This window comes from Artibeus jamaicensis, unplaced genomic scaffold (assembly GCF_021234435.1).
Source record: "Artibeus jamaicensis isolate MK-2021 breed Jamaican fruit bat unplaced genomic scaffold, CSHL_Jam_final scaffold_474, whole genome shotgun sequence".
NCBI lineage: Eukaryota > Metazoa > Chordata > Mammalia > Chiroptera > Phyllostomidae > Artibeus > Artibeus jamaicensis.
Genome location: NW_026522046.1, coordinates 15,599,078 through 15,624,529, shown reverse-complemented (window position 1 = coordinate 15,624,529; position 25,452 = coordinate 15,599,078). Strand labels below are relative to the sequence as shown.

Sequence of the window (25,452 nt, the reverse complement as noted above, 5' to 3'; positions counted from 1 at the left end):
AAGGTCAGTAGTGATGTCCTGCATTTTATTCCTGATTTTCGTAATTTGAGTCTTTTTCTCTTTTTTTTTTTATTTTCTTGGTCAGCTTAGCTAAATGTTTGTCAGTTTTATTGATCTTTTCAAAGAACCATTTTTTAGTTTTGTCAATTTTTTTCTATTACTTTTGTGTTCTCTATTTCATTAATTTCCACTCTAATTTTTATGTCTTCCTTTCTTCTGCTTGCTTTAGATTTAGTTTGCTCTTTCTTCTCCCTCAGTTTCTTCAAATGGAAAGTTAGGTTATTTATTTAATTTTTTAAATTATTATATGCACTTATAGGTATAAAATTTTTTAAGTATTTCTTTATATGTATCCCATAAATTTTGGTATGCTATATTTTGTTTTTATTTATCTGTTTTCTAATTTCCCTCATGATTTCTTGATTCATTGATTACTTAGGGATGTGTTATTTAATTTTCACACATTTGTGAATTTCCAAAGTTTCCTTTTTAATTTCTAATTTCTTTCCATTGTTTTCAGAGAACATAGTTTATATTATTTCAGTCCTTTAAATTTTTTTGAGGCTTATTTTATGGCCTGAGCTGGAAACTGTTCCATGCACACATGAGAAGAAAGTACATTTCGCTATTGTTGGGTGTTGTATTTCCATCATTTTATTTGCATCTTATTGTCTTTGAATTTAAATACGTCTCTTATAGACAGCACTTAGTTGGCCAACTTGCCTTGTTTCCTGTCACATAGGAATTGACTTTCTGTGTCTTGAGAAACCTTTTTCTTTATATTTTGATGGTTTTTTGGTTGTTTCAGGCAGAAGGGTATCATATATAGCCATGCGTAATGTGCACCCATGTTTTTTGTGCACATTATACACGGGATAATTATACCCATCATAATGCACATCCTTATTTTTCCCTCAAAAGTATGGGTAAAAAAGTGTACATTATACATGGTGAAATACAGTACATGCTTTTCTTATTTCATCTTTTCTGGAAGCTGTGGTCTTAGTTTTTGTTTCAATGAAATAATTAGTGTATGACCTGGGAATAACTTTAATAAAATCTTAACTGAACTTAAAACTGTTAAAGTGAAGATTATGTGGCTATCCAGTGATCTCTCACCTATCGTGGGAGTTATGTTCCAGAGACCCCCACAATAAGTGAAAATCTGTGAAGTAGCAGCATATTTTCTTATTTATATATATTTGAAGGCTTTATAAACCCTCCCCACACTCCTGTAAACCTTTCCCACTCTCTTATTAACCTTTCCCACACTCTTACAAATACTTCATATGCTCTTAAACACTTTCTTCACTCTTAAACCTACGTAATTTTAACAACATAAAATTCTATATGGGTACTCACCAGTGAAGTATACAGTTGTCCCTCGCTATATCGCGGTTCACTTATTGCGGCTTCACTTTAAAAAGCCTGCGATATAGTGAAGCTGCAATAAGTGAACTGTGATATACAAGGGACGACTGTAATGCATTTTAGGAAGTGTGTACTGAGTATAGTTTTATAAAAACATATTGGGGAGTATGGCAAACAATACTTTTCTGAAGGGTCTATGGAATTTTTTTAAGTGTAATAGATTCTTTTACGGGACATTTAAACTGATTCAGTTAATTAGAATTAAACTTACTGGAAGGAGTTTTATTGTAACATGAGAAGTATTTGTATGCGGTTTCTATATTGTTGTTTTAAAAGTTAAAGTTTTAAAAATAACCTTATCGATTTTTCAGACATATTAATGAGGATAAGAGAAAAACTGAAGCTCAAAAGCAAATTTTTGATGTTGTTTATGAAGTAGATGGATGCCCAGTAAGTATTCATTTTTGATGACTGTCACTTTTTTTCTTGTTATTTAGATTCTACAATTTTAATATAAGTGAATCTTGGCACCACTTTCTTTTAAATTATAATTAAAAAAAAATTCCTTCCTCTCAAGTGATCTATTAATATTTTCAATCTGTACAGGCTAATCTTTTATCTTCTCACCGAAGCTTAGTCCAGCGAGTTGAAACAATTTCTCTAGGTGAGCACCCCTGTGACAGAGGAGAACAAGTAACTCTCTTCCTCTTCAACGATTGCCTGGAGGTAAACTTGTACTTAATATAATATTAACACTGCTGATTTGGGTGACTTCCCTGAATGTTTAAAACCAAGCTTTGATTAAAGTATTAAATATAAGTTTAAAGTAAGTGAACTTAAATAATCACCCTTTTTGATTAAGATGAACTGTTGATTAATGGAATGCTTTTAGAAGACCTAATAAGAAATATCATACATTTTCATGACTTCAAATTTAAGTCAGAATGCAAATTTAGCTTATTGTCATAAAAATAAATAAGTCAAGAATTTTAAGAACTTCTTATTTCTATGTATATTTATAAACGATGTACAAAATAATTATGAGTTTACTTTGAAGTTTATGTGTTTTTCAGCAAAGAAGTCAGTATTTTCTTGAAAAGAGAGATAGCTTGATTATTTAATATCATGGACTGTGATTCCCTGATTCTTCATAAGTCATCAGGGTTTAGAGTGTGTGAGTGGTCAGTATATAAGATGGCATGCAATGATTCTAATTCTAAAATTCTCATTTAAGTTAACTTTTTCCTCCATATTATTTTTACAAGCAAACTTAATTATGTTTGTATGCTTTTTCAACTCTTTCAGAAAAATATACTATTCTGTTAATAGTATATTTTTACGTACTAAAGAGCCCGATGGGGTATATAAAGGAGTGTATTATCCTTCATCTCAGGAGATAAAGCTGTTCATTTTGATAACATGGATATTAACCAGAAAACCTGTTTGACATTTCTGTTATTGGGTAGTTTCGTTGTTTTCATTACAGAGATTTGATGGACTTCCTATTTCTCTCTCTCTCTCTCTCTCTATTTATTGAATTCACGAGATGCACAATTCTACAACATATCATCTCTGGACTGTATCATGTGTCCACACCCTTAGTCTCCATCTGCTACTGTTTACCCTCCCTATGCCCTCCTCTACCTCTTCCCACCCCTCCCCCCAACAGTCACCACTTTGTTGGTTGTGGTCCATGAGGTTTTTTCTTTTTCTTTTTCTTTTTTCTTTTCTTATTTTGCTCAATCTCTCCACCCCTGCACTCGGTCCTGCCCTTTCTCCACTCCAGCCGTCATCCTGCTCTTTATTAGTCTTGCTCGTTAGTTGATTTGTTTATCAGATTGCACATTAAATGAAATCATATGGTACTTGTCTTTCTCTGACTGGCTTATTATTCACTTAGCGTAATGCTCTCCAGGTTCATCCATGCTTGTTGTAAATGGAAAGATTTCCTTTTTATGGTTGAGTAGTATTCCACTGTGTAAATGTACCACAGCTTTTAAAATCCACTCTACCGATGGATACTTGGGTTTCTTCTGTATCTTGGCTATTGTAAATAATGTTACAGTGAACATAGGGGTGCATGTATTCTCTCAAATTAGTGTTTCAGTTTTGTTCGAATAAAAAGCTTATTTTCTAAATTACATGAAAAAAAGCAAGGTAATATTATTCTGACAATGCAGTGATTATTCTTTTAAAAAGACTATACCTCTTTTTTTCTTTTCTACTTGTTTTCTAGTGTTGTGCTCTTGTATCATGTATATTAATATAAAATACAATGGAATCTTAGAGAGTAAATCATGCCCAGTCACCAAAAGTTTGCTTGTGTTAAATGCAGAGTTTTTTTTATTGTGAGGTTAGTCAAAAATAATATTTTAATTTGTTCAGAAATGTTACAGCACACAAAAGTAAAGACACTGAAAATACTGTACATAATTGAGCATACCCAGAACCAAGAAAGTTATAAGAAATCATGAGGCAGGTAATGCAGGACTTCTTGTCTGTTCTATAATAAGAAATTTAGGCTGCTCTGCTTTTGAGAAAAGGAGCTAGGTGGAGTCAATTATGAATCAGACTCTAGTTTGCATTGTCATGGGGTCGGTCTGTCCATAGTTCGTCAGTACTTCTATTTGTTAGCTTCTATTAAAGCTCTTTTATGTTTTTCCTGTTGAAGTCCCTAGGTCAACTGGCTATATTCATCTAATTGGTTAGGTTATATGTACTTCACTGCTAATCTGTTCTGGTTTTTATCCTCTCAATCTTGAGCGAGTTGTGGCCAACTTTAAATTTTTGATCCTTCATCCCCTTCAAATTCCATGAAGCCTTCTGTAACTGGCTCACTGACTTACCTTCCATTTTAATTCCTGCCATTTGTTATTCCCTGTAGCTTTCAGTCGATTATGTGATACTCTGGCCTCTCATTTCATTTGCCAGTGACTTTTTGTTCTACTCTCTCTCACAATCTAAGTAACTGAAACAGCTCTGTTTTTAACATTAAATTTGGAATTAAAGATTTATAATCCTAAACTCTTATTCTTTAGTTTATATATCTAAATAAAAAAACCCCAAACAAACATAAAACCCACGCTTCTAGGCAAATTGGAAATGAAGAGTATGGTAAAATCTATAATGAGTTCTCTTAAATATAGCAGATGATGTTTTTAATTAATTTAAAAATAGTAATTTTTATTATTATTTGTATTTGAGAATATATTTGAGTATTTAGTATTAAATACTCAATTTTATTTTAAAATAATTTAGTATTTGAAAATATATTTTTCTTACTATATTTTACTTGTGTTTTGATTTAGTATTTCAGAATACTAAACCATAATTTAGTATTCGAGCATGTTTTTCTTTTATATTTTACTTTTGTTTTTTTAACTTGACACAAAGTATGTAAAATACTAGTGAAGATATTTAGAGTGCTTATTGCTTATTTCCATTCTGTTAATGTAAGTGAATGTTTAATATTAGCTGTACAACATAGATCTGTGTCATAGGTCTGCTTCGGTGTGAGTGTGGTACTGTTGGCCTTTTCTAATTAGCCAACACAGGTAGGTATACTTTTCAGCCACACTTTATCATATTCATAATGATGACCAATTAATCTCAATTCATTATGTCGCTCAGTCAAAATTATTTTTTGTGAATGTCTTTCAGTTGATTATAGTTTCAAAAGTCATGTTCTTTTAAGAAAGCTAAATAACATAACAGGCTTTTGTGGAAATGAAAACAATAACTTCAGAGATCTTACAGAATTCACAGAACTCAAGTCTATCATGAATCATAGGGATCTCTGATTTTGCTTCTGGCTTTTCTAGTGTTCCTTTGCCTATCCTTTCCTTTTGCATGAATCCACAGTATAGGTAAAATTATATTTTAGCACAGCACCTTGAATTTATAATTTGTATCATTAAAAATATTTTTAATATTTTATTGATTATGCTATTACACTTGTCCCATTTCCCCCTTTCATCACCCTCCACCCTGCACACCCCCTCCAACTCACATTCCCCCCCTTTAGTTCATGTCCATGTGTCATAAGTTCTTTAGCTTCTACATTTCCCATACTATTCTTTCTCTCCCACTATTTTCTACCTACCATCTATGCTCCTTATTCTCTGTACCTTTCCCCCCTCTCTCCTCCTCTTCATACCCCTGTTGCTAACCCTCCATGTGATCTCCATTTCTGTGGTTCTGTTCCTGTTCTAGTTGTTTGCTTAGTTTGCTTTTGCTTTTGCTTTTGCTTTTGTTTTAGGTGTGGTTCTTAATAACTGTGAGTTTGCTCTCATTTTACTATACATGTTTTTTATCTTCTTTTGCTTAGATAAGTCCCTTTAGCATTTCATAAAATAAGGGCTTGGTGATGATGAACTCCTTGAACTTGACCTTGTCTGAGAAGTACTTTATCTGCCTTTCCATTCTAAATGAAAGCTTTGCTGGATAGAGCAATCTTGGATGTAGGTCTTTGGATTTTATGACTTGGAATACTTCTTTCCAGCCCCCTTCTTGCCTGCAAGGTCTCTTTTGAGAAATCTGCTGACAGTCTGATGGGAACTCCTTTGTAGGTGACTGTCCCCTTATGTCTTGCTGCTTCTAGGATTCTCTCCTTCATTTTAATCTCTGCTAATGTTAATTATGATGTACCTTGGTGTGTGCCTTCTTGGGTCCAACTTCTTTGGAACTCTGTGAGGTTCCTGGACTTCCTGGAAGTCTATTGCCTTTGCCAGATTGGGGAAGTTCTCCTTTATTATTTGTTCAAGTAAGTTTTCCACTTGTTGCTCTTCTTCTTTCCCTTTTGGTACCCCTAAAATTTGGATGTTGGAATGCTGAAAGATGTCCTGGAGGTTGCTAAGCCTCTCCTCATTTTTTTAAATTCTTGTTTCTTCCTTCTTTTCTTTTTGGTTGTTTCTTTCTTCCATCTGGTCCCCTCCATTGATTTGAGTCTCGGTTTTCTTCCCAGCACTATTGGTTCCCTGTGCATTTTCCTTTATTTCACTTAGTGTAGCCTTCCCTCTTTCATCAAATTTGTGACCAAATTCAACCAATTCTGTGAGCATCCTGATTACCAGTGTTTTGAACTGTGTATCTGATAGGTTGGCTATCTCTTGGTCACTTAGTTGTATTTGTTCTGGAGATTTGATCTGTTGTTTCATTTGGGCCTTTTTTTTTTTTTTTTTTTTTGGTCTTGTTGCAGCTGTTATGTAGTGAGGGGAGGAGCCTTAGGTGTTCACCAGGAGAGGTCAACCCAGTTGCTGTGTTTTGACACTGTTCGTAGGGGTGGGGTCCGAGAGGGAGCAATGGCACTTGTTCTCCTCTCGCTTGGATTTCAGTCCCTTCTGCTGCTTCCCACAAGCAAGTTGGGCCTTTTTGGTGCCATTTCCCAGGTGGGTGGGCCTGTGTACATTCTAGGACCCTGTGGGTCTCTCCAACGAACTTTCCAGTGAGACTGAGAATCTGTCCCTTCACCTGAACCCCCACAGGTATTTTCAATCAGTGTTTTGAAGCTTTATTTCCCCTCACTGGGACCCTGGGTTGCTTGGTCTGCCAGTTTTGCAGACCCCAGTTTTGCCTTGTTAATCAGCGTGCGAATGTGGGTCTGCCTGGTCAGCCAGCCATCTTTCACACTGTGCCTGGCTTCACAATCACCGCCTCCCTGTGTCTGCCCGTTGCCACCCCATACCCAGGTTCTGCCAGCTGCTGTCTGCATGCCCAGGGTCCGCCTACTGCTGACTTGCATGCCTGGTGCTACTGCTTTTTTTTTTGCTGTGACCCCTCTCTGCTCAACTCCTCCCCTCCTACCGGTCTGGATGAATATGTCTATTTTAACTCCTTGGTTTTCAGACTTCCATACAGTTCAAATTTCTGTCAGTTCTGGTTATTATTTTGTTTCTAAATTGTTCTTATTTTCACTGTGGGAGGAGACACAGTGTGTCTACCTATGCCTCCATCTGGGCCAGAAGTCCTATAATTTGTGTCATTTGTTTAGTATATTGTACAGTTACCTTTTACATGTCATCTTTCTCAATAGTATGAAAATATTAGAGACACAACCATTTCTGTGTTATTTAACTCCTTTATTTTCAGGATCTGAGGTAATCTTGAATCCTTGTCTTAAACTGATATCAATTATCTTTTGAAGCCAATACAGAGACCCCAGGACAACTATTTTTTCCCCTGAACTCAAGAAGATTCCTCAGTTCTTTAATTCTCTTAGTTCTTACAGTGTTTATGTGTTTTTTCATACCTCTGGGATTTTTTGCATAGATCCTTTTCATTGGCCTGGTTTCCTGACTTTTGAACTCTTACTATACAAACATGAGCCTTTCTGTTACACAGTTAACGTGTATGAATTTTTTTACGTAACTTCTTATCACATAGTAATTCTGGAATGACTAATAGATGAACTGTAAATAGATTTATATGATTAGTACCATTTTATATTTTATGTGTTTGGTCTTTTTATTCATATTATTTATGTTTTATTTTCTTCTGTAATCAGATAGCAAGGAAACGCCACAAGGTTATTGGCACTTTTAGGAGTCCTCATGGCCATACCCGACCCCCAGCCTCTCTTAAACATATTCATCTAATGCCTCTTTCTCAAATTAAGAAAGTGCTGGACATAAGAGAGACTGAAGGTATGCTTATTGGATAAACTATTGGCTAATAGAATTATTCATGTAGGTTTGATTTACTGATGTTTTATGTTTAAGTGCTAAATTATCCTTACATATAATTGGTTAGTTCTGGTAAAGTAATTTTTCTTGTACTTCTATCCTAGCTCTATCTCTAGACACTTGACCTGATTTTTGATATTTTTCAAATAAAAATGATATCTCACTTTGGCATACAACCTTTTAAGGAATATCTTCGTCCTTTGAATGATTGGTTACATGTCAAAATATTATTCTAACCTAGCCTGTTCCCTTACCAAACTTTTAATTTCTTCAGAACCCAAAAGAAATTACCAGTCTGTTACCTGTGCTTTGCATCTTATGCCTTTCCTGTTGCCTGTGGCTGCATAGTTAAGGATGCAGTTTGGCTATGACCAGGAATAGATGTGCATGAGTAAATACACCCAAAGTAACTAGGGTAGTTTTGACATGGAGTTAAATGTACAGTAAGGGAAGCTTTTACTCTTAACTTTAGTGGTGTTAGGGAGGGTTCTTTGAAGGTCCAAAATGGCCAAAAGTTTATACTTACCCCAAAGAGTATTAGCTGTTTACCTGGCACCTAATGATATGTCTTCGTGGCTGTAATTTGGATGTTACGCATACGTTTTTACAACATAAGCAGGTTCAATTACCGATCCTGTCCTCTAAAGATGGAAGGCTTTGAATTAATAGAAACAAAGAAAATCTGAACAGTACCTTATCTTTACTCACTTGTCAAATTCTGAGTTATTAAGGGTTGTATAGTACATTTATTCATTTGAAATCATTTCCATATTTTTGGATTATAATAATAAAGACTTCATTGTTTAAAATAGGTTTTGCATCTTGGTCACAAAACTTTTTATAGCAGTTTTAGTATTTGGACATTTTATTTCTTTCAAATTGTTTTAGGTAGGTTGAATTTTTAAATTATTCTTAGTCATTTATAACTCAAATTTTAGGATTCTAAGTAATGGTTCATTCTAATTGTTTAAAACCTCCATCATACAAAATGTTAAATGTCATGGAAGATATTATTTATGTAATATCAAATTATCATTGTTGGTTCACCATATGGTACTTACTGTTATAATTCTTTTTAATGTTTTAATGTAATACAGTGATGCTCTTGTCCAATTAAAAATAGAGGGGATGGGAAGGATGGTGAAGAGTTTTTCTGCATTGGGATATTGTTGGTCTGAAGAAATAAACTGGCGTAAATCTGTCATTTTCCAAGAATAACTGTGTTTATGATTCTGGAATCCTAGATTGCCATAATGCTTTTGCCTTGCTGGTGAGGCCACCAACAGAACAGGCAAATGTGCTGCTCAGTTTCCAGATGACATCAGAGGAACTTCCAAAAGAAAACTGGCTAAAGATGCTGTGTCGACATGTAGCCAACACCATTTGTAAAGCAGATACTGTAAGTTCTTAATCTCCTATTATAATGAAAAATTAAACTCCATGGCATTGCATTCAAGCTAAACCTGTGCATTTCTAATAACTTACTAATTATGAGTATAGGAGAGTTTTAGTGTATATTGAAAAGAGCTGGTTTAATAAGTTGTTTTGGAAAAGATTTGTTAAAAGTATACACATGTAACATTTCTTTGAGTTGCTAGTTTATAGAAAGGCCCTCATAACCTCATAGTTTCTGTGTTTCGGATTTAGTGAGGCTTTTGGGACTTGTCCCCTGTGATTTTCATTGATGTTCTTTGACATGGCTGTTTGTAAAATAGAAGGTATTATTTTCTGCTGGGTTTTTGTTGTTGTTGTTTTGTGTGTGTGTGTGTGTGTGTGTGTGTGTGTGTGTGTGTTTTAATCTAACTGAAAGCAATAGATGAGTTGTAGGAAGTTGCTTTTCCTATCAGGCAAATAGCCAATCCAGTTTTCTTTGTCTAGCCTCTTAAAATCAAATGCCGTTATGAATATATAAACATAGCATATATAATTACTGTATACAAATTAAAGTGGAGATAGAAGAGAAATTCAAATTATCGAAGTTAAGTGATTTACCAGAAGTTGGGTAGCCTGTATTGAAATCTTACTGAACAGGTATGTGTAGCTCCTTTTCACACACACACCTTTTCAATAAGATTTGGTATAAAGAGCTTGTAGCTCTTGGGTGAAATACAGGTTCTTTAAAAGATAATTTAATTTCATTATATATGGACTCCATCATAAATCATAAGTGACATAGATTTATTAACAACATTGATTTGTTATTAGAATTATACTTTTGATATTAGTGGTTAGAAATCTGTAATGACTTCAAAAAGCTACCATCTAACCTTAGTTAATGAAAAAATTTGCTTAAAATACAATCTATTGAATTAACTAGCCATAAGTTGGCTAATAATGCTGGACCTCAGCTAATGAAACAAATGCCATAAAGTAAACTTGGCCACAAGATGGCAGCAAACATTTAACAATGTCCTGTTTCATACTGTCTTAAAATATTTTTTCAGTTGTGAAATTTTGTTACTAAGAAATATGTCTGTAAATTCACATATTCATTGACTTCAGTTGAACTCTGTCTCAAATTTAAGATTAGGCACATAGTAAATTTTTGAAAAACCCTGAGTCACTATTGTTTGATTTGAGAACATTTGCCATGTTGAAGAGAAAATATTTATTTATTTATTTATTTATTTATTTATTTATTTATGTGTGTGTGTGTGTGTGTGTGTATGTATATATATGTGTGTGTATACACACACAGGATGTAAACAGTAAAAATCTCTGATTCTTTGAATCAGTAGTTTTTGCCTTATTATGTATATTTTGGTACCTTAAATGATTAAGAGTAAATATAGCTATTTTATTATAGACTAATTTCATTTCTCATGCCCATTTGTAAATGGCTTAAGAATTAAAATTTTCAGGCTGAAAGAGCACTTAATCTAATACATTTTTTATGTGTGAAACTAAGGACAAGAGCATAAAACGAACATTAGATTCTGAGTATCCTTATTCTTGGATAAGCCCTCCCAATAGTTTTTCTCCTTATGGATATGATGTCCCATATTCTGTTGTTTCAGATTTAAAGGTTATAGTTTTAATCTGTTGAAAAATTTTTTCTTAGAATGCTTAGGTATGTATTTTTGGTCTCTTGCCTACATGTAACCTTCAATTAAATTGTCTATCCTCTTAAGGTTCATATATCACCTGAGGTCAGATGATAGCTTTCCTTAAGCCACTGCAGATTTCCAGCCTCTGATAGCAAAAGTATAAATCTATAAGGAAATTTAAGCAATGTTACACTCTCTTCCTCCACTTTGAATAGTTTGAAAGTAACTTGATAATTAAATGTCTTATGCTACAGTTTGGTACTTTTACTTTTAATTATTATTTATACTTCTGTAAAAAATCAAACTCATCCCTACATCTCGATGAAATCACCACTGGCTACTTATTAGTAGCAATATTCACTCAATATTCAATAATATTCAGTATTATAGACTAGAATTTCTAACTACACAAGGAATAATTGGCTGAAGACAGAACATATGTGCTCCTGAACCAATAATATTTGTAATGGAGTTAGTGTGATTTTTATTTAAAATTGTAATTATTCTGATTATTAGCAGTCCATTGTAAGTTCTTAATATAAATCTCCATTATTGGTACTACTTTATTTTGACCAAATCAGAAACTCTAAGCTATTAATATGATTACAGAGTTTGAGGAAATCACTGAGGCACAGGCTAAGGGCGAGGACACAGTGATACTAGATGTTATCATAAATGAGACAGTTTAGCTGTTTAAGTTGTTTCTGTTTAGGTGAATCTGTATAGGTGATATATGGATATTAAATTTGTAATCTATTGGTTTTATTAAATTAATATCTTACTGTCTCCAATTGTTTTCTGACAATTCTTTTGGAATTTTCAGCTCTCAGTTTTTTAAAAAAAGTCATGAATTGACCAATTCAGATTGAGCGTTGATAAATTAGCTTATAGTTTGAAAATATGACATAATAGAGAAAAATGATTCTGTGTCAAAATTTTTTTTAAAACTTATCTTTATGTCTAGGAAGATAAAAAGTTTCTATCAAAAAATAGATTTGTGGTATGTATGAATTGGATGAAATTAAAATAGAAAATGGAATGAAATGAATACAAAATTAAGTTCATAAAGCTAAAGTAAAGCTGTTTATGGTACCATATGTACAGCAGTGTAGAAATAGGAATGTTCGTGTAAAACACTGAGATAATGCAGGGAGAGTCGGGGTTGGGCAGAGCTTGTATCACAGTCCTGGCTGCGGTGTTTCCCATGGGGTGGCAAGTGGTGTTAACTATTCAGAGGTTTGTTATTTTCTTTGATTTTAAAAATTTATTTACTCTCTTTTAAAGAGGGGAAGGGAGGGAGAAAGAGAGGGAAAGAAATATCAATGTGCAGGATATACACAGAGCAGTTGTCTCTTACTAGCCTGTAACTGGGGACCTCCTGCAACCTAGGCATGTGCCCTGACTGGGAATTGAACTGGTGACCTCTTGGTTCACAGGCCAGTGCTCAATCTTCTGAGCCACACCAGCCACGGAAATTTTTTATGTGATTGTCTAGGTGACTGGCAGGAACTAATTGAAAACTGTTGGTCAAATAAATATAGATGCATACAAATAGTTTTCATTTTTGTCAGTAGTAACTAACTAGAAAGTGTAGATAATAAAGACCTTCACCCCCACCACATATACCTTTTTCAATAATATTTGGTATAAATTAATCTAGGAATATCCTTATAAGTAACAAATGATATCTGTTTTAAGAAAACTACAAAGAGACCTATAATGTTTCTCAGTGAGAATACTGACTAGTCATAAAGATGTTGATTCATTGAAGTCCTTATAAAATCCTATAGGAAATATTTGAAATATGATAGAATGATTTCAAGGATGATTTTCTTTTAAAACAATAAGAAAATTTAGAACATAGTACTTCTTTTATGAGATATTGTAATTTTCAAGTTACAATGATCAGAACACTTTACACTGATTCAAAAATTTATAGGTGGATCAATGGAAGGATAGAGGTCCTTGAAATAAGACTTCATTGTATGAGAAGTGTAGAACCATAACAATTTAATAAAATTGTTAACACATGTCTAAGATATTTCATTAAATACTTAGAGAAAATGAGATGGTATATTCTAGCTTTATAATTTCTAACAGTAGATTCAAGAATTAAAAATGAAAAGTGAGCCCATTTCAAAAACCTGTAATAAAATGTAGGTGGTAAATATTAATGTTTATTTTGTTGTTGAATTTTAGGAATATATATTATGAATATTAATCCCTTACCAGATATATAATTTGCAAACACTTTTTCCCATTTTGTGGGTTACCATCTTACTCTTTCTTTGATACTGTCTTATGTATACAATTTTTAAATTTTCATGAAGTTCATTTTGTCTTTTTCTCTTTTGCCTCTGCTGCTGGTATCAACCAAGAAATGACTGCTAAATCCATTGCTTTGAAACTTTTGTCCTGTATTTTCTTATAAGAATTTTTATAATTTTAACTCTTATATTTAGATATTTAATCCATTTTGACTTAATTTTTATATATGGTGTAAGGTAAGGGTTCAACTTTATTCTTTTTTGCCTGTGGATATTTAGATGTTGAAAAAAACTGTCCTTTTCCCTTTGAATATTTTTGATGCTGTGGGTTCTGTTCTAAGCTCTCTATTCTAATTTATCCCATTCTTTTTTATTCCTTATGTTAGCACCATATTGTTCTGAGCATAGTAGCTTTGTAGTGTTTTGAAATCAGGAAGCCTGAGACTTTCAACTTTGGTTTTTTTTTTTTTTTTTTTAAGATTATTTTGGCTATTGGGGGTCCCTTCAAATTCCATATGAATTTTATGTTATGTTATTTTTTTAAATCTATTTTATTGATTATGCTATTACAGTTGTCCCATTCCCCTTCATTTCCCTCCACCCTGCACACCCCCTCCAACTCACATTCCCCCCCTTTAGTTCATGTCCATGTGTCATAAGTTCTTTAGCTTCTATATTTCCCATACTATTCTTTCTCTCCCACTATTTTCTACCTACCATCTATGCTCCTTATTCTCTGTACCTTTCCCCCCTCTCTCCTCCTCTCATACCCCTGTTGCTAACCCTCCATGTGATCTCCATTTCTGTGGTTCTGTTCCTGTTCTAGTTGTTTGCTTAGTTTGCTTTTGCTTTTGCTTTTGCTTTTGTTTTAGGTGTGGTTCTTAATAACTGTGAGTTTGCTCTCATTTTACTATACATGTTTTTTATCTTCTTTTTCTTAGATAAGTCCCTTTAGCATTTCATAAAATAAGGGCTTGGTGATGATGAACTCCTTGAACTTGACCTTGTCTGAGAAGTACTTTTATCTGCCTTTCCATTCTAAATGAAAGCTTTGCTGTAGGGCAATCTTGGATGTAGGTCTTTGGATTTCATGATTTGGAATACTTCTTTCCAGCCCCCTTCTTGCCTGCAAGGTCTCTTTTGAGAAATCTGCTGACAGTCTGATGGGAACTCCTTTGTAGGTGACTGTCCCCTTATGTCTTGCTGCTTCTAGGATTCTCTCCTTCATTTTAATCTTGGCTAATGTAATTATGATGTGCCTTGGTGTGTTCCTTCTCGGGTCCAACTTCTTTGGAACTCTGTGAGGTTCCTGGACTTCCTGGAAGTCTATTGCCTTTGCCAGATTGGGGAAGTTCTCCTTTATTATTTGTTCAAGTAAGTTTTCCACTTGTTGCTCTTCTTCTTTCCCTTTTGGTACCCCTAAAATTTGGATGTTGGAATGCTGAAAGATGTCCTGGAGGTTGCTAAGCCTCTCCTCATTTTTTTAAATTCTTGTTTCTTCCTTCTTTTCTGTTTGGTTGTTTCTTTCTTCCATCTGGTCCACTCCATTGATTTGAGTCTCGGTTTTCTTCCCAGCACTATTGGTTCCCTGTGCATTTTCCTTTATTTCACTTAGTGTAGCCTTCCCTCTTTCATCAAATTTGTGACCAAATTCAACCAATTCTGCGAGCATCCTGATTACCAGTGTTTTGAACTGTGCATCTGATCTGATAGGTTGGCTATCTCTTGGTCACTTAGTTGTATTTGTTCTGGAGATTTGATCTGTTGTTTCATTTGGGCCTTTTTTTTTTTTTTTGGTCTTGTTGGAGCTGTTATGTAGTGAGGGGAGGAGCCTTAGGTGTTCACCAGGAAGGGTCAGCCCAGTTGCTGGGTTGCAACATGGTCTGGATGAATGTCTCTATTTTAATTCCTTTGTTGCTGGACTTTCTTACAGTTCAATTTTGTGTCAGTTCTGGTTGTTTTTTGTTTCTAATTTTTTATTGTTATTTTGGTTGTGCGAGGAGGCACACTGTGTCTACCTATGCCTCCATCTTGGTCAGAAATCTCCATGGGAATTTTAGGATGAATTTTTCTTTTTCTGAAAAAAAATCATAGAGATTTTATTGAGTATGTAAATTGCTTTGGGTAGTATTGACCTCTTAACAATATTAAATCTTTCAGTTCATCAACGCAGGCTGTTTTTCCATTTATTTGTGTCTCCTTTAATTTCTTTCAGCAGTAATACTTTGTTGTTTACAGTGTGTAAGTCTTTCATCTCCTTGGTTAAATTCTTTATAAGTATTATTATTTTTCCTTTTTCATACTATTATCATAGTTTATTTCCTAACAAGAAAGTGTAAACACTTTAGGTGTTCAAAAATAGTCAAATGATAAAATTAGTTCTAGTATAATCAGAAGGGACTTTTATAAGCTGTTCATTAAGAGTAATTCCTTTGAGTATTTAAAGACATGGGGGGTTACCCCAAAGTAAATAACTACAGCTAAATAACTATAATTTTGTGTAAATATTTCATGCATGTAGGAAAATACCTGTCAGGATTATGCCGAAATGTAAATAGTAAATGATTAGTAGAGTGTGTGGGTGATTTTAATTTAAAATTTTCTAAATTTCTTCTGATGATGTGATTTAAAAAAAAAACTCAGTAAAAATTATAACATTGTATTTAAAGATAGTAATAATTATAAGTACTGTTCCTGAGTGGGATTAGATAAGCAACTATGAGTCATTTAGCAAATAGATCAAGTGGAAAAGAGAGGGTCTGGAGCAGGCAAGGTGGATTGTGTCGTTCTAATGAAATTAAAGAAGCTTTAGAAAAACTAAGGCTGTCTGTGGATTTTAGTGGTGAAGAGCCAAAGCAAGCACTTATAATTGTTGAGTATAATATTTAACACCTTGTGTTTATAAAGGAGTTAAATATTTCATTTCAAAGAACTACTGTGCATTATTTTGTATAATTACAGTGGGTTAGGTATACCAAGTATTTTCTACATTTTTGCAGAGGAGGAGATTTTCAGAAAAACCAACATCCACACGATTGTATAAAATTCTCTCTAGCAATGGAATGGTAGTGCTAGAGAACAGTCAGTCCTACCTACTGTGCTAGAGTAGTGAGGCAACTTGCCAGTTCATGGCTGGCCCAGATTTATAAAGTGAAAATTGGTTATGGGAATATATGAAAACATTTGCTTTAACTTGCTTTCTTCTGAAAGATGAAGCATGATCTGAACAATTAATATTTAAATTACTTGGTGTTCCTTTGTTTCATTTAAGGTTAATTTTGGTTAGTGGTTTTTGGCCTCTATGAAAACTTTGACTCCTTTCATAATCTGACATAAGATCTAAACCTCCTTAGAAAAATGTGCTTTACACTTACGTACACACATAATTTTGCACATAATTTATGGGGATTACATACCTTCTGATTTCCATGCATTGCCACTTCTATGAACTCTTGATCACAGGTTCAGAACCTCCAATTTAGAATTCTTCTACATGTTAATTGAGGATGAAAGGGAAAAGTAGGAGAAAGTGTAAGTTTAAATTTGAGATTTTTCTCAGGGAAAGTGTTTGTGATATTGGTTTTGTCACAGACGTTATTTTTAAGCATATAAATTATGCTAATTTTCTAACTTGTTAGTTTTAGGGTTGTTAGTAAGATTTTATATTAAGTTCTTTTTCAAGTTGCAGTGGTATCTGTTGTCCTTGTAGTGAATTTTTTATTTACCGAGTTTATTTTCCACTATCTTAAATTAGTAGTACATTTTAGAATAGAAATTATGTCAAGCACATCAAAAATATTGAATGGTTTCATTTACATATACTCCCATATGTAGATAAGTGACTAAAGGTTTGGTTTTTAGAAACAGTTGTGTATTTTTTAAATTTTATTTTAAAATAATAAAAATGTTCATTTTTCAACAGGAAAATCTTATTTATACTGCTGATCCAGAAACCCTTGAAGTGAATACAAAAGATATGGATAGTACATTGAGCAGAGCATCCAGAGCAATAAAAAAGACTTCAAAAAAGGTGAGCCCTAGTGGAAATTTGAAACATATCTCCAAAAAGTGTTTTTCAGAGTAAATTGAAACAGTACTGCCATAAACACCAGTGTAAAGGTAGCCTAAAACAGTTAGTTTGGGATAGATGTGGTCCACAGAGATCATTTTAGTTCAGTGAATTCTTGGGCACAGTAGTTATAACAACCTTGGCACAAGTAATTATATCTTTCCTATTGTTATAGATACATCTATGAACTCTACTTCAGCAGAAGTGTACTGATGGTGTTTTACGTATAGATACGTGTGCATTCGTCTTAAATAGTGCCTCAGACATTGTTCAGCAAAGGGCAGTTGACAGAGACGGAAGACCCGGGATCTGTACCCGACCATGGTTCAGTCTTGTAATGAAGATAACTCCCCTACTTACCTTGTCAGGGTTATTGACAACTATGGAAGAATGTTGATAATAGGGCTTTTTAAAAGTAGAACTAGGATGTTAATTGTCCAGGTTAAAATTTCAGCTAACGTCTGCTGCTAGATTTACATATTTTGGTTGTTTTTGCTTTTGAGGGGAAGCCTTGTACTTTATTTAATCATCTTTGTATTTCCCAGCAATTAACATGTATGATAGATCTTAGTTCAACATGTTAAATCACGAGTCATATGAACTCCTTCACTTTTTCAATAAAGAAATTGAGTTTCACATGGCTTTCAATTAAAGAGCACAACTAAATTTTAGCAGAATCAGACAAAATAAAACCAAGACTTCTCTTCCATGCCAGGTTTATGCTCGCACTTTCTTTTATCCATTTGACTTGTAGCGCTGTTTGAATGCAAATGACAGCAGATTTTTGAATTATGTTCAACATCATTTGATGATAATGTTGATGAGATAGTATAGGAACTTAACTCCTATTTATATCAGTTAACCTGCAGTAAATTTGGTTTTGTTATGTGTTCTTTCACATGAAGTCACAGAACCTGTTCATGACCACAATGCTCAGTGAGGACTGACTTCTACATTTTCTCAGCGCTTTGTTCGAAGGGATTCTCATTATGTATTATATGTACAAAAATTTTTTATGTTATTTGGCTTTGTTTATATATAGTTGTTTTTATTAGTTATATTAAATTTATACAGACTTAATTATTTTTTTTTAACTCTAGGTTACAAGAGCATTCTCTTTCTCCAAAACTCCGAGAAGAGCTCTCCGAAGGACTCTTATGCCGTCGCAAAGTTCAGTGGAGGGAAGGAGTCCTCACAGCAGTGACAAGCAGGCACTGAGTCGTCTGCCTAGCACATCATCATTAGCAGTAAGTGACTTTGATGTAAGGGGCTGAATGACTTACTTTTATGGAGTAAGTATGGAATTTGCTAACTTTTAAAGATGGGAATTGAATATCTCTATCATTTTTTAGTATCTCCTAACTTCTAACATCTTTTATTGGGTAAAGGTAACTGAGGAAACCTTACTTAATGAAATAGAGTTAAATACATACTTTAAATGTTGTTTATTTGATAGGAAGTTTTATTTGGATTGAGATATGTTCTAAAATCTCTAAGGAAAAAATCGTGTTTCAATCTGGCCTGTCACTTTACTCACCTAAGTAGTGATGGTTCTGTTTATACAAATTGGTTCCAGTAATACAGGAGTGGGCAAAAGTAGATTTACACTTGTGAGTTCACGAACACTTTATTCTTATATATATAATTTATTAATTATGGTACAACTGTAAAATTACTTTTCCCCTTGTATAATAGAGGCTGAGTTTTATTTTTTTACTATTTCTGTGATGAGTAGAATATAATCTCTGAAACTGGATTTCTAAGGATGATACGGGTTCCAAATTTATATTTATATTTTTAAATGTTTTCTAAAAAGTCCAAGTTTCTAATGGTGTCAAAATTATTAGATGATTAATATTAAGGCCATTTCTAACATTTGTTACTGTCACTAAGTATATGAGTGATGTATCTCTGTAAAATTACTAACCTAACCTACAAGAGACTATCAAAGTTACGTGTCCTTTAGCAAGTTTCTTATTCTCTTACCACCATTTTTTGCTGATGAGGGAAAAGAGATTAATAGTGCTTCCCTCTGGTGTTAATGTAAGGACTAAATACAAACACACACACACACCCCTATATGATGTGATTATATAGTGAGGCAGTTTGAGTAGTGGCTGAGAGCATGAACTCTGGAATGTACATTCAGTCTTAGCTCTGCTATTTACTCACTGTAAGCCTGTTGGGAATTTTCAGTTTCATCATCTATAAAATGATCTGAAGTTGTAGTTGTAAGGATAATATAAGCTACTGTATACAAAGTCCTTTGAATAGCCCCTGGCACACAGGGTGTGCTCTGGTGTTTTTTATTGTTTGTTTTTTGTTTTTTGCCCCCCTCCCCATCCTCTTTCAGCCTCCCAGTCACATACCCCATGGCTGCCAGAGAGAGAACCCCTGTTGTTCTTAGCTAAACCCTCATTAATCTTTATCCTCAGACTATCAAACCCCTCCATGGCTGTATGCTCAGTCTCCCCCAGCCCTGTCATCCTTCTAATTTTCTACCACTCATGTCCTCTGCCCACCCCCCTCACCCCCAATTCCAGCCACACTAGCTTTCTTGATTTTCTTTAAAAAAATGCTAAGATCACTCCACCCAGAGGGGTTTGCACAGGGCTGTCCTTGCACCAGTAAATGCCCTTCTTCAACTTTTCACATTGGGTCTTACAGCTGAAAAAGGGGTGCTGTACTAAATCGTAAGTTCTCAACTGGCAGGTCATGGGGGAGAGTCACTGCTGTGGCTGCTGTGCTGTTTTATAAGTGGTTACGTGTTATAGTATGAAATTTACATAAGACACGTCATTTAATAGCTTACTTTTTTACAGCTAGTTAAGTCTTGATTTAATACATCAAAGGGTTACAGCCACATCTGAGCATGTTTATATAGATATTTGGTCAAGGTTAACCTTTTGACAGGAGAAAAGTTGTACCTAGTTGATAATACAAATATAACCAAAGAAATTTGATTAATGAAAAACACATTAAAATTGATAAAATACAATAGGCATTTCTATATTCAAATTAGATTATAAGCTTTCTGAAGGCCAAAGAACCATCCCTTGTTTATTTCCTGCATCTGTGAGTAACTACTGTAAACATTGCCTTTCAAATGAAGGTAATTGGATTTTATAGGAAATTAATTTGTATTATTTATGGTTTTGTCACTTTTACATAGACAATATAAATAAGAAGTATCTAAAATATCTTTTAGACATTTATGTCCTCTTCTCCATTGCTTATTTCTGTTCTAACAGATTATCCATTCAGTTTCCAAAAGCAATAAAATTGGATTTACTAAGCATGTTTATGCTCAGCGCTCAAACTCTACTGGTGGGCGCTCTCAAAAGTCCTGGTTTACATCTGTACGTCATTCTGCCTCACGAGCTAGTTTGTCAGAGACACTAAAAGGAAATACTGGTTTTTCAAATTTCAAAAAAAGTTCTATCCAACTCGTCTTTGATATTTGTGAAGAATTAGGAGATATGCCAACCAGTTATGGAAACAAGCCCCATGAAGTTTAATGTGAGCGTATTAGTTATTTGAAATTTGTTTTTGTGTAGAAGAAAAGTATTCGTTCTCTACTGAATACTTTTAAGGGGGGTGGGAACTTTTGAATTCACAACTTTATAATTGCTTTGAATTCACAACAACTAGGCATAATAGAATTTCTTTGCATATTGACACATAAAAATATTTTTGCAAGGTAGTTTATGCTTGAGGCCAGAAAAAAATCAATGCTACTAGAAATTTTCTCATGTATGAAAGTGGTTATTTTAAGCAATACTAGTAATTGCCATGTAAAGGGATTCATCCCAAATCTGATTCTTAATGTTAGGTTTATGGCATTTTATAAAATCTATGCTTTTAATATAGCAAATCATAACACATTTTTCTTCAGGAAGATGTATTTTTATATTTTCTACTTAAATCATTGCTTTGTGATATGTTATCAACACAGCTCTTTAAACACTTCATTTTAGTACCTCGTAGGTGAGAACCTTGTTGGTTCTGAGTTTTAGTTACACTTAGCCTTTTATATATGTGAAAATAAAACAGTAACTTGCTTCCTAATTCATTTTGATTTACACCCACAGTTGGATTTTTGGTATTCCTGTGTATGCTTCTTTGTTATTGTTAAAGTTCTGATATTTAACTTTGATCTTAGAAGCAACAAATTTAGACAGTTTAGTAGCTTAATTTCTATTGTCAGAAGTACTGGTGTTTCATTCAGTTTTTATATGGGGCAAAATTATATACACACAAATACAAATACATACATATGGGTTGCACATGTAATATAAAACCTCTTCAGGAATGAACAATTTTTAATTTTAGAAAATTATTTCTCACTAAGTAATTTCTTAATTCTTCTTTATGATTAAGTTAACAGGAAACCACTAGGGTTTATTTTTTTACCTCAAAAGTTTTCACTAATTTACAACTTTTTGATCACCTGAAATACTGAATTAGTAATATAACATAGAAGTTAAGTACTGTAACTACCAGTAAGTCAATATCTATTCCATTGAGTTGGTATGTAGTTAACTCGTGTATCCATTTGTTTTTGGTTTTCATAATGATGAAATATTTTTAATTATGTTTTCTCTCCCTTCCAATTTTAAATTCTTTTATTTATTTAAAGAATTCAGGATTTTCAGATGTCTGTTAATTAACTGGTATGGTATTTTGTAAAATATAAAATGATATGCATTATGCTAAACTATAGTTTACAATTTTTTGAAAGAAAAAATTTTAAATATAAAATATTTGTCTTGTCTTTACAGGGTATCCCATCACCCTCCCTTGTCAGCCTTCCTTCCTTCTTTGAAAGGAGAAGTTATGCTTTAAGTAGATCTACAACTCATTTGATATGAAGCTTATAAAACTTCACTACAGACACTTAACACCTCATGTGCAAATAAGAAACTGACTTCAATGGTACTGTCGTTAGCACTTGGTGAAAGCATAAAGGAGATGGGTAACACTAAACTATGCATTTGATTTTCTTCTTGAAAGAGTAAGGTTAACCTCCTACATTTTTCAAGTTAATTTATTAGAAACTTTTATTGATTTTTGATGTAATTTTTCTCTTTGCTCAAGTCCTTCATTTGAAGACCAATATCTTTAAGTTATTCATGATATAGGTAGCTTTGCAACCTGATACATACAGTAAATAAATTTTATTGGTCTATGTTAAATACTGCCGTGAATTTCTTTGTATAGTGTCCATGAATGAATTTTGGAAATACATACTTGTGTATCTCAATTTGTGCAGAAATTAAGTGATACCACAGTACTTAACCTAGATCAAAACCAGATATCTGATTAAATAGTGGGGTCTTGTTTCATATGTGCTGTTTGAAGTACTTTTTAAATTGCTCCTTTTGCAGTTTTATTTTGTTCTCAAGTGTTTTTAAGATCCATTGTGTGGGTTTAAAAAGATTTGCCCTGATTAAAAAGAATAACAGTTAAAGGAGATTGTTTCTAAATACCTTTGCAAATTGAGATAAGGACAGAGAGATTAAAAAATAATGAATATTTTGCACAAACATGATATTGGTATATACTTGTAGCTGTTTCAGAGACAAATATTTATGGTAATTTCTAGCCACTAGTAAATCTTGATTTAGTTTGATGATGTGTGGAATTTTATTTTGAGGAATGACCACACGGAAATTGTGGTAAAGATTGTTTATACTCTTTATAATATGACTCTAAAGTTGACGTCAGTTTTACTAATCTGTAAAATACATAGATATGTGTATGGTCAACTCTTTACTAAGGCCCCATAACTAAATGTAAAGTTGAAATACATTATTTGCTGTTGTAAAATATTTTTCAAGTCTTGATGTAATTTTTCACAATAGTTTTTATAGTCAGTAATAGAAAATAATCAAGTTCTTATGAATGAATGCATTTTTATTTCCTACCTGTTCAGGGAGCACTACAAACACTTAATTGTCATTTAACAATTTGCATTTATCTTCTTTAATAGTTTAACTGACTACATAGATTTTTTTCTCTGCCACATATTTGTCACTTTTAAATTGTAAATGAGCCTTCATTACTATATTTTAAAAGCAGTTGTATTAGTAAGAACGTTGTAAATAAATACTTAAAACCCAAGGTTATTTTACGTTTTACAGTTTCTTTAGACAAATTTTCACAGACCCAGATGAGCAACTGCATCAGCCTCTATCTACTCTTGTATATTTGCTTGCACATTTATTTGCTTCTTCCTTCCTCCATTAATGTTTTTAAGCCTTATTATATGTAGGGTAGGATTTTTTAGTCCAACTTTGCACAATGGAGATAGTGAATTCTGTGGTAGTTATATAAAATTTTGCTTACATATGCATTATTCTGTTGGAAATTATACTGTTTTTATCATTTTGTTGGGAATAGAGCTGTGTCTCCAGAAGTGTGGGGTTTCAAGGGAGAGGAGAATGGCATAAGGCGTGACATTGGAAACGTTACTGGATGTACACAGATAAGTTGTTCAAGTCTGATACAGAAATCAGTATACAGATATCAATTGTATTTCATGGCACCAGGCATAAACAGGTTGAAAATACTTATTTTTAAGTTACCTGTTAAAAATAGCATAAAAATTATTGAAGTATTTAAGTCACGGATTGTATATTTCAGTATTGAAAAATAGCAGTTTTCCCCAAGTTGAACTATAAATTTAAACAAAGCCAGTCAAAATACTGAAAGGCTGTGTGTGTGTGTGTGTGTGTGTGTGTGTGTGTGTGTGTGTGTATGTGTAGCATGAAAAATTATTCCCAGAATTCATACAGAAATGCGAAGGGTTAAAAATAACCAATCAGTTGAAGAAGTACAAAGGAAGAAGGACAAACCTTTATGTGAAACAAGGTTAATTATAAAGTTGTAGGAATCAAGACAGTGAGGACTCTTGGTGTGCTGAAGACAAATAATGGATCACAACCGAAGAAGACCCACAAACGGGTAAAAGTGACACTTAAAACAGTGGGAAAAGATAGTGTCTTCAATAAATGGTTCTGAGAAAAGTGGGTATCTTTATTTTTTTAAAAAAAAGAGAAAGGAAACTAATTTCTTCTTTACACTTTGTACAAAAATGAGTTCCAAGGGAATTGTAGGCCTAAATCTGAAAGGTAAAAGTATAAAGATTTTATTAGATAATACAGGAGAGTATCTTAATCTGTTGGGTTGGAAAAGATTGCTTAAATGTGTTAATACATCTAACATCATTATAGTGGAAAACACTGTTAAATCTACATTAAAATGAAGAACTGCCTGTTTCGAAAAGACATCAGTAAGAGTGGAAGTCACAGAACACGTGTTCACGATATATGTAACTGACAAGGACTCATGTCCAAAATACAGAAATAACTAAAAAAACAGAATAATCAAACATCCCTAAAGAAAAACAGGCATTTCACAAGTGAGAAAATCCAAATAGCTAATTTGCTTATTAAGAAATGTTCTCATACATTTTTTCTTTTTTACAGCCAAGTAGTATTCCATTTGTGTAAATGGAAAAAAATAAGAATGTCTTAACCCGCCCTGGCTGGTATAGCTCAGTGGATTGAGTGCAGATCTGCGAACCAGAGGATCGCGGTTCAATTCCCAGTCAGGGCACATGCCTGGGTTGCAAGCCAGTTCCCTGCAGGCCAGTTCCCAGCAGGGGAAGCACTAGAGGCAACCATACATTGATGTTTCTCTCCCCCTCTCCTTCCCCTCTAAAGATAAATAAATAAATAAATATTTTTTTAAAAAAAAAAGAATGTCTTAACCCTTTGAGACAGCATGGATGGACCTGGAGAACAAAGCTAGTCAGAGAAAGACAAGTACTGACTGATTTCACACATACGGAGAATCTAATGAACAAACTAAGCTAATAAGCAAAATAAGAGACAGACTCAGATAGAGAGCAGGCTGACAGCACTGGGAGGGTGCAGGGATCGAGCAAAAAGAACTCATGGACACAGACAACAGTGGTGATTTTGATGGTAGGGGTGAGGGGATGGGTGGAGGTG

General features: G+C 33.6%; 1 protein-coding gene across 1 annotated transcript in view; it reads left to right on the top strand.

Moving 5' to 3' along the window:
* ECT2 (epithelial cell transforming 2) overlaps positions 1–22,290 on the top strand; it is a 56,442-nt gene extending 34,152 nt beyond the window's left edge. The window contains 9 exon segments of the mRNA XM_053657540.1: positions 1,743–1,821; positions 1,978–2,097; positions 7,874–8,012; positions 9,296–9,450; positions 17,288–17,395; positions 18,535–18,681; positions 20,686–20,862; positions 20,864–20,953; positions 22,216–22,290. Of these exon segments, the coding sequence (XP_053513515.1) occupies positions 1,743–1,821; positions 1,978–2,097; positions 7,874–8,012; positions 9,296–9,450; positions 17,288–17,395; positions 18,535–18,681; positions 20,686–20,862; positions 20,864–20,908 (970 nt within the window). The 3' untranslated portion in view covers positions 20,909–20,953; positions 22,216–22,290.
* The last annotated feature ends 3,162 nt before the right edge of the window (positions 22,291–25,452 follow it).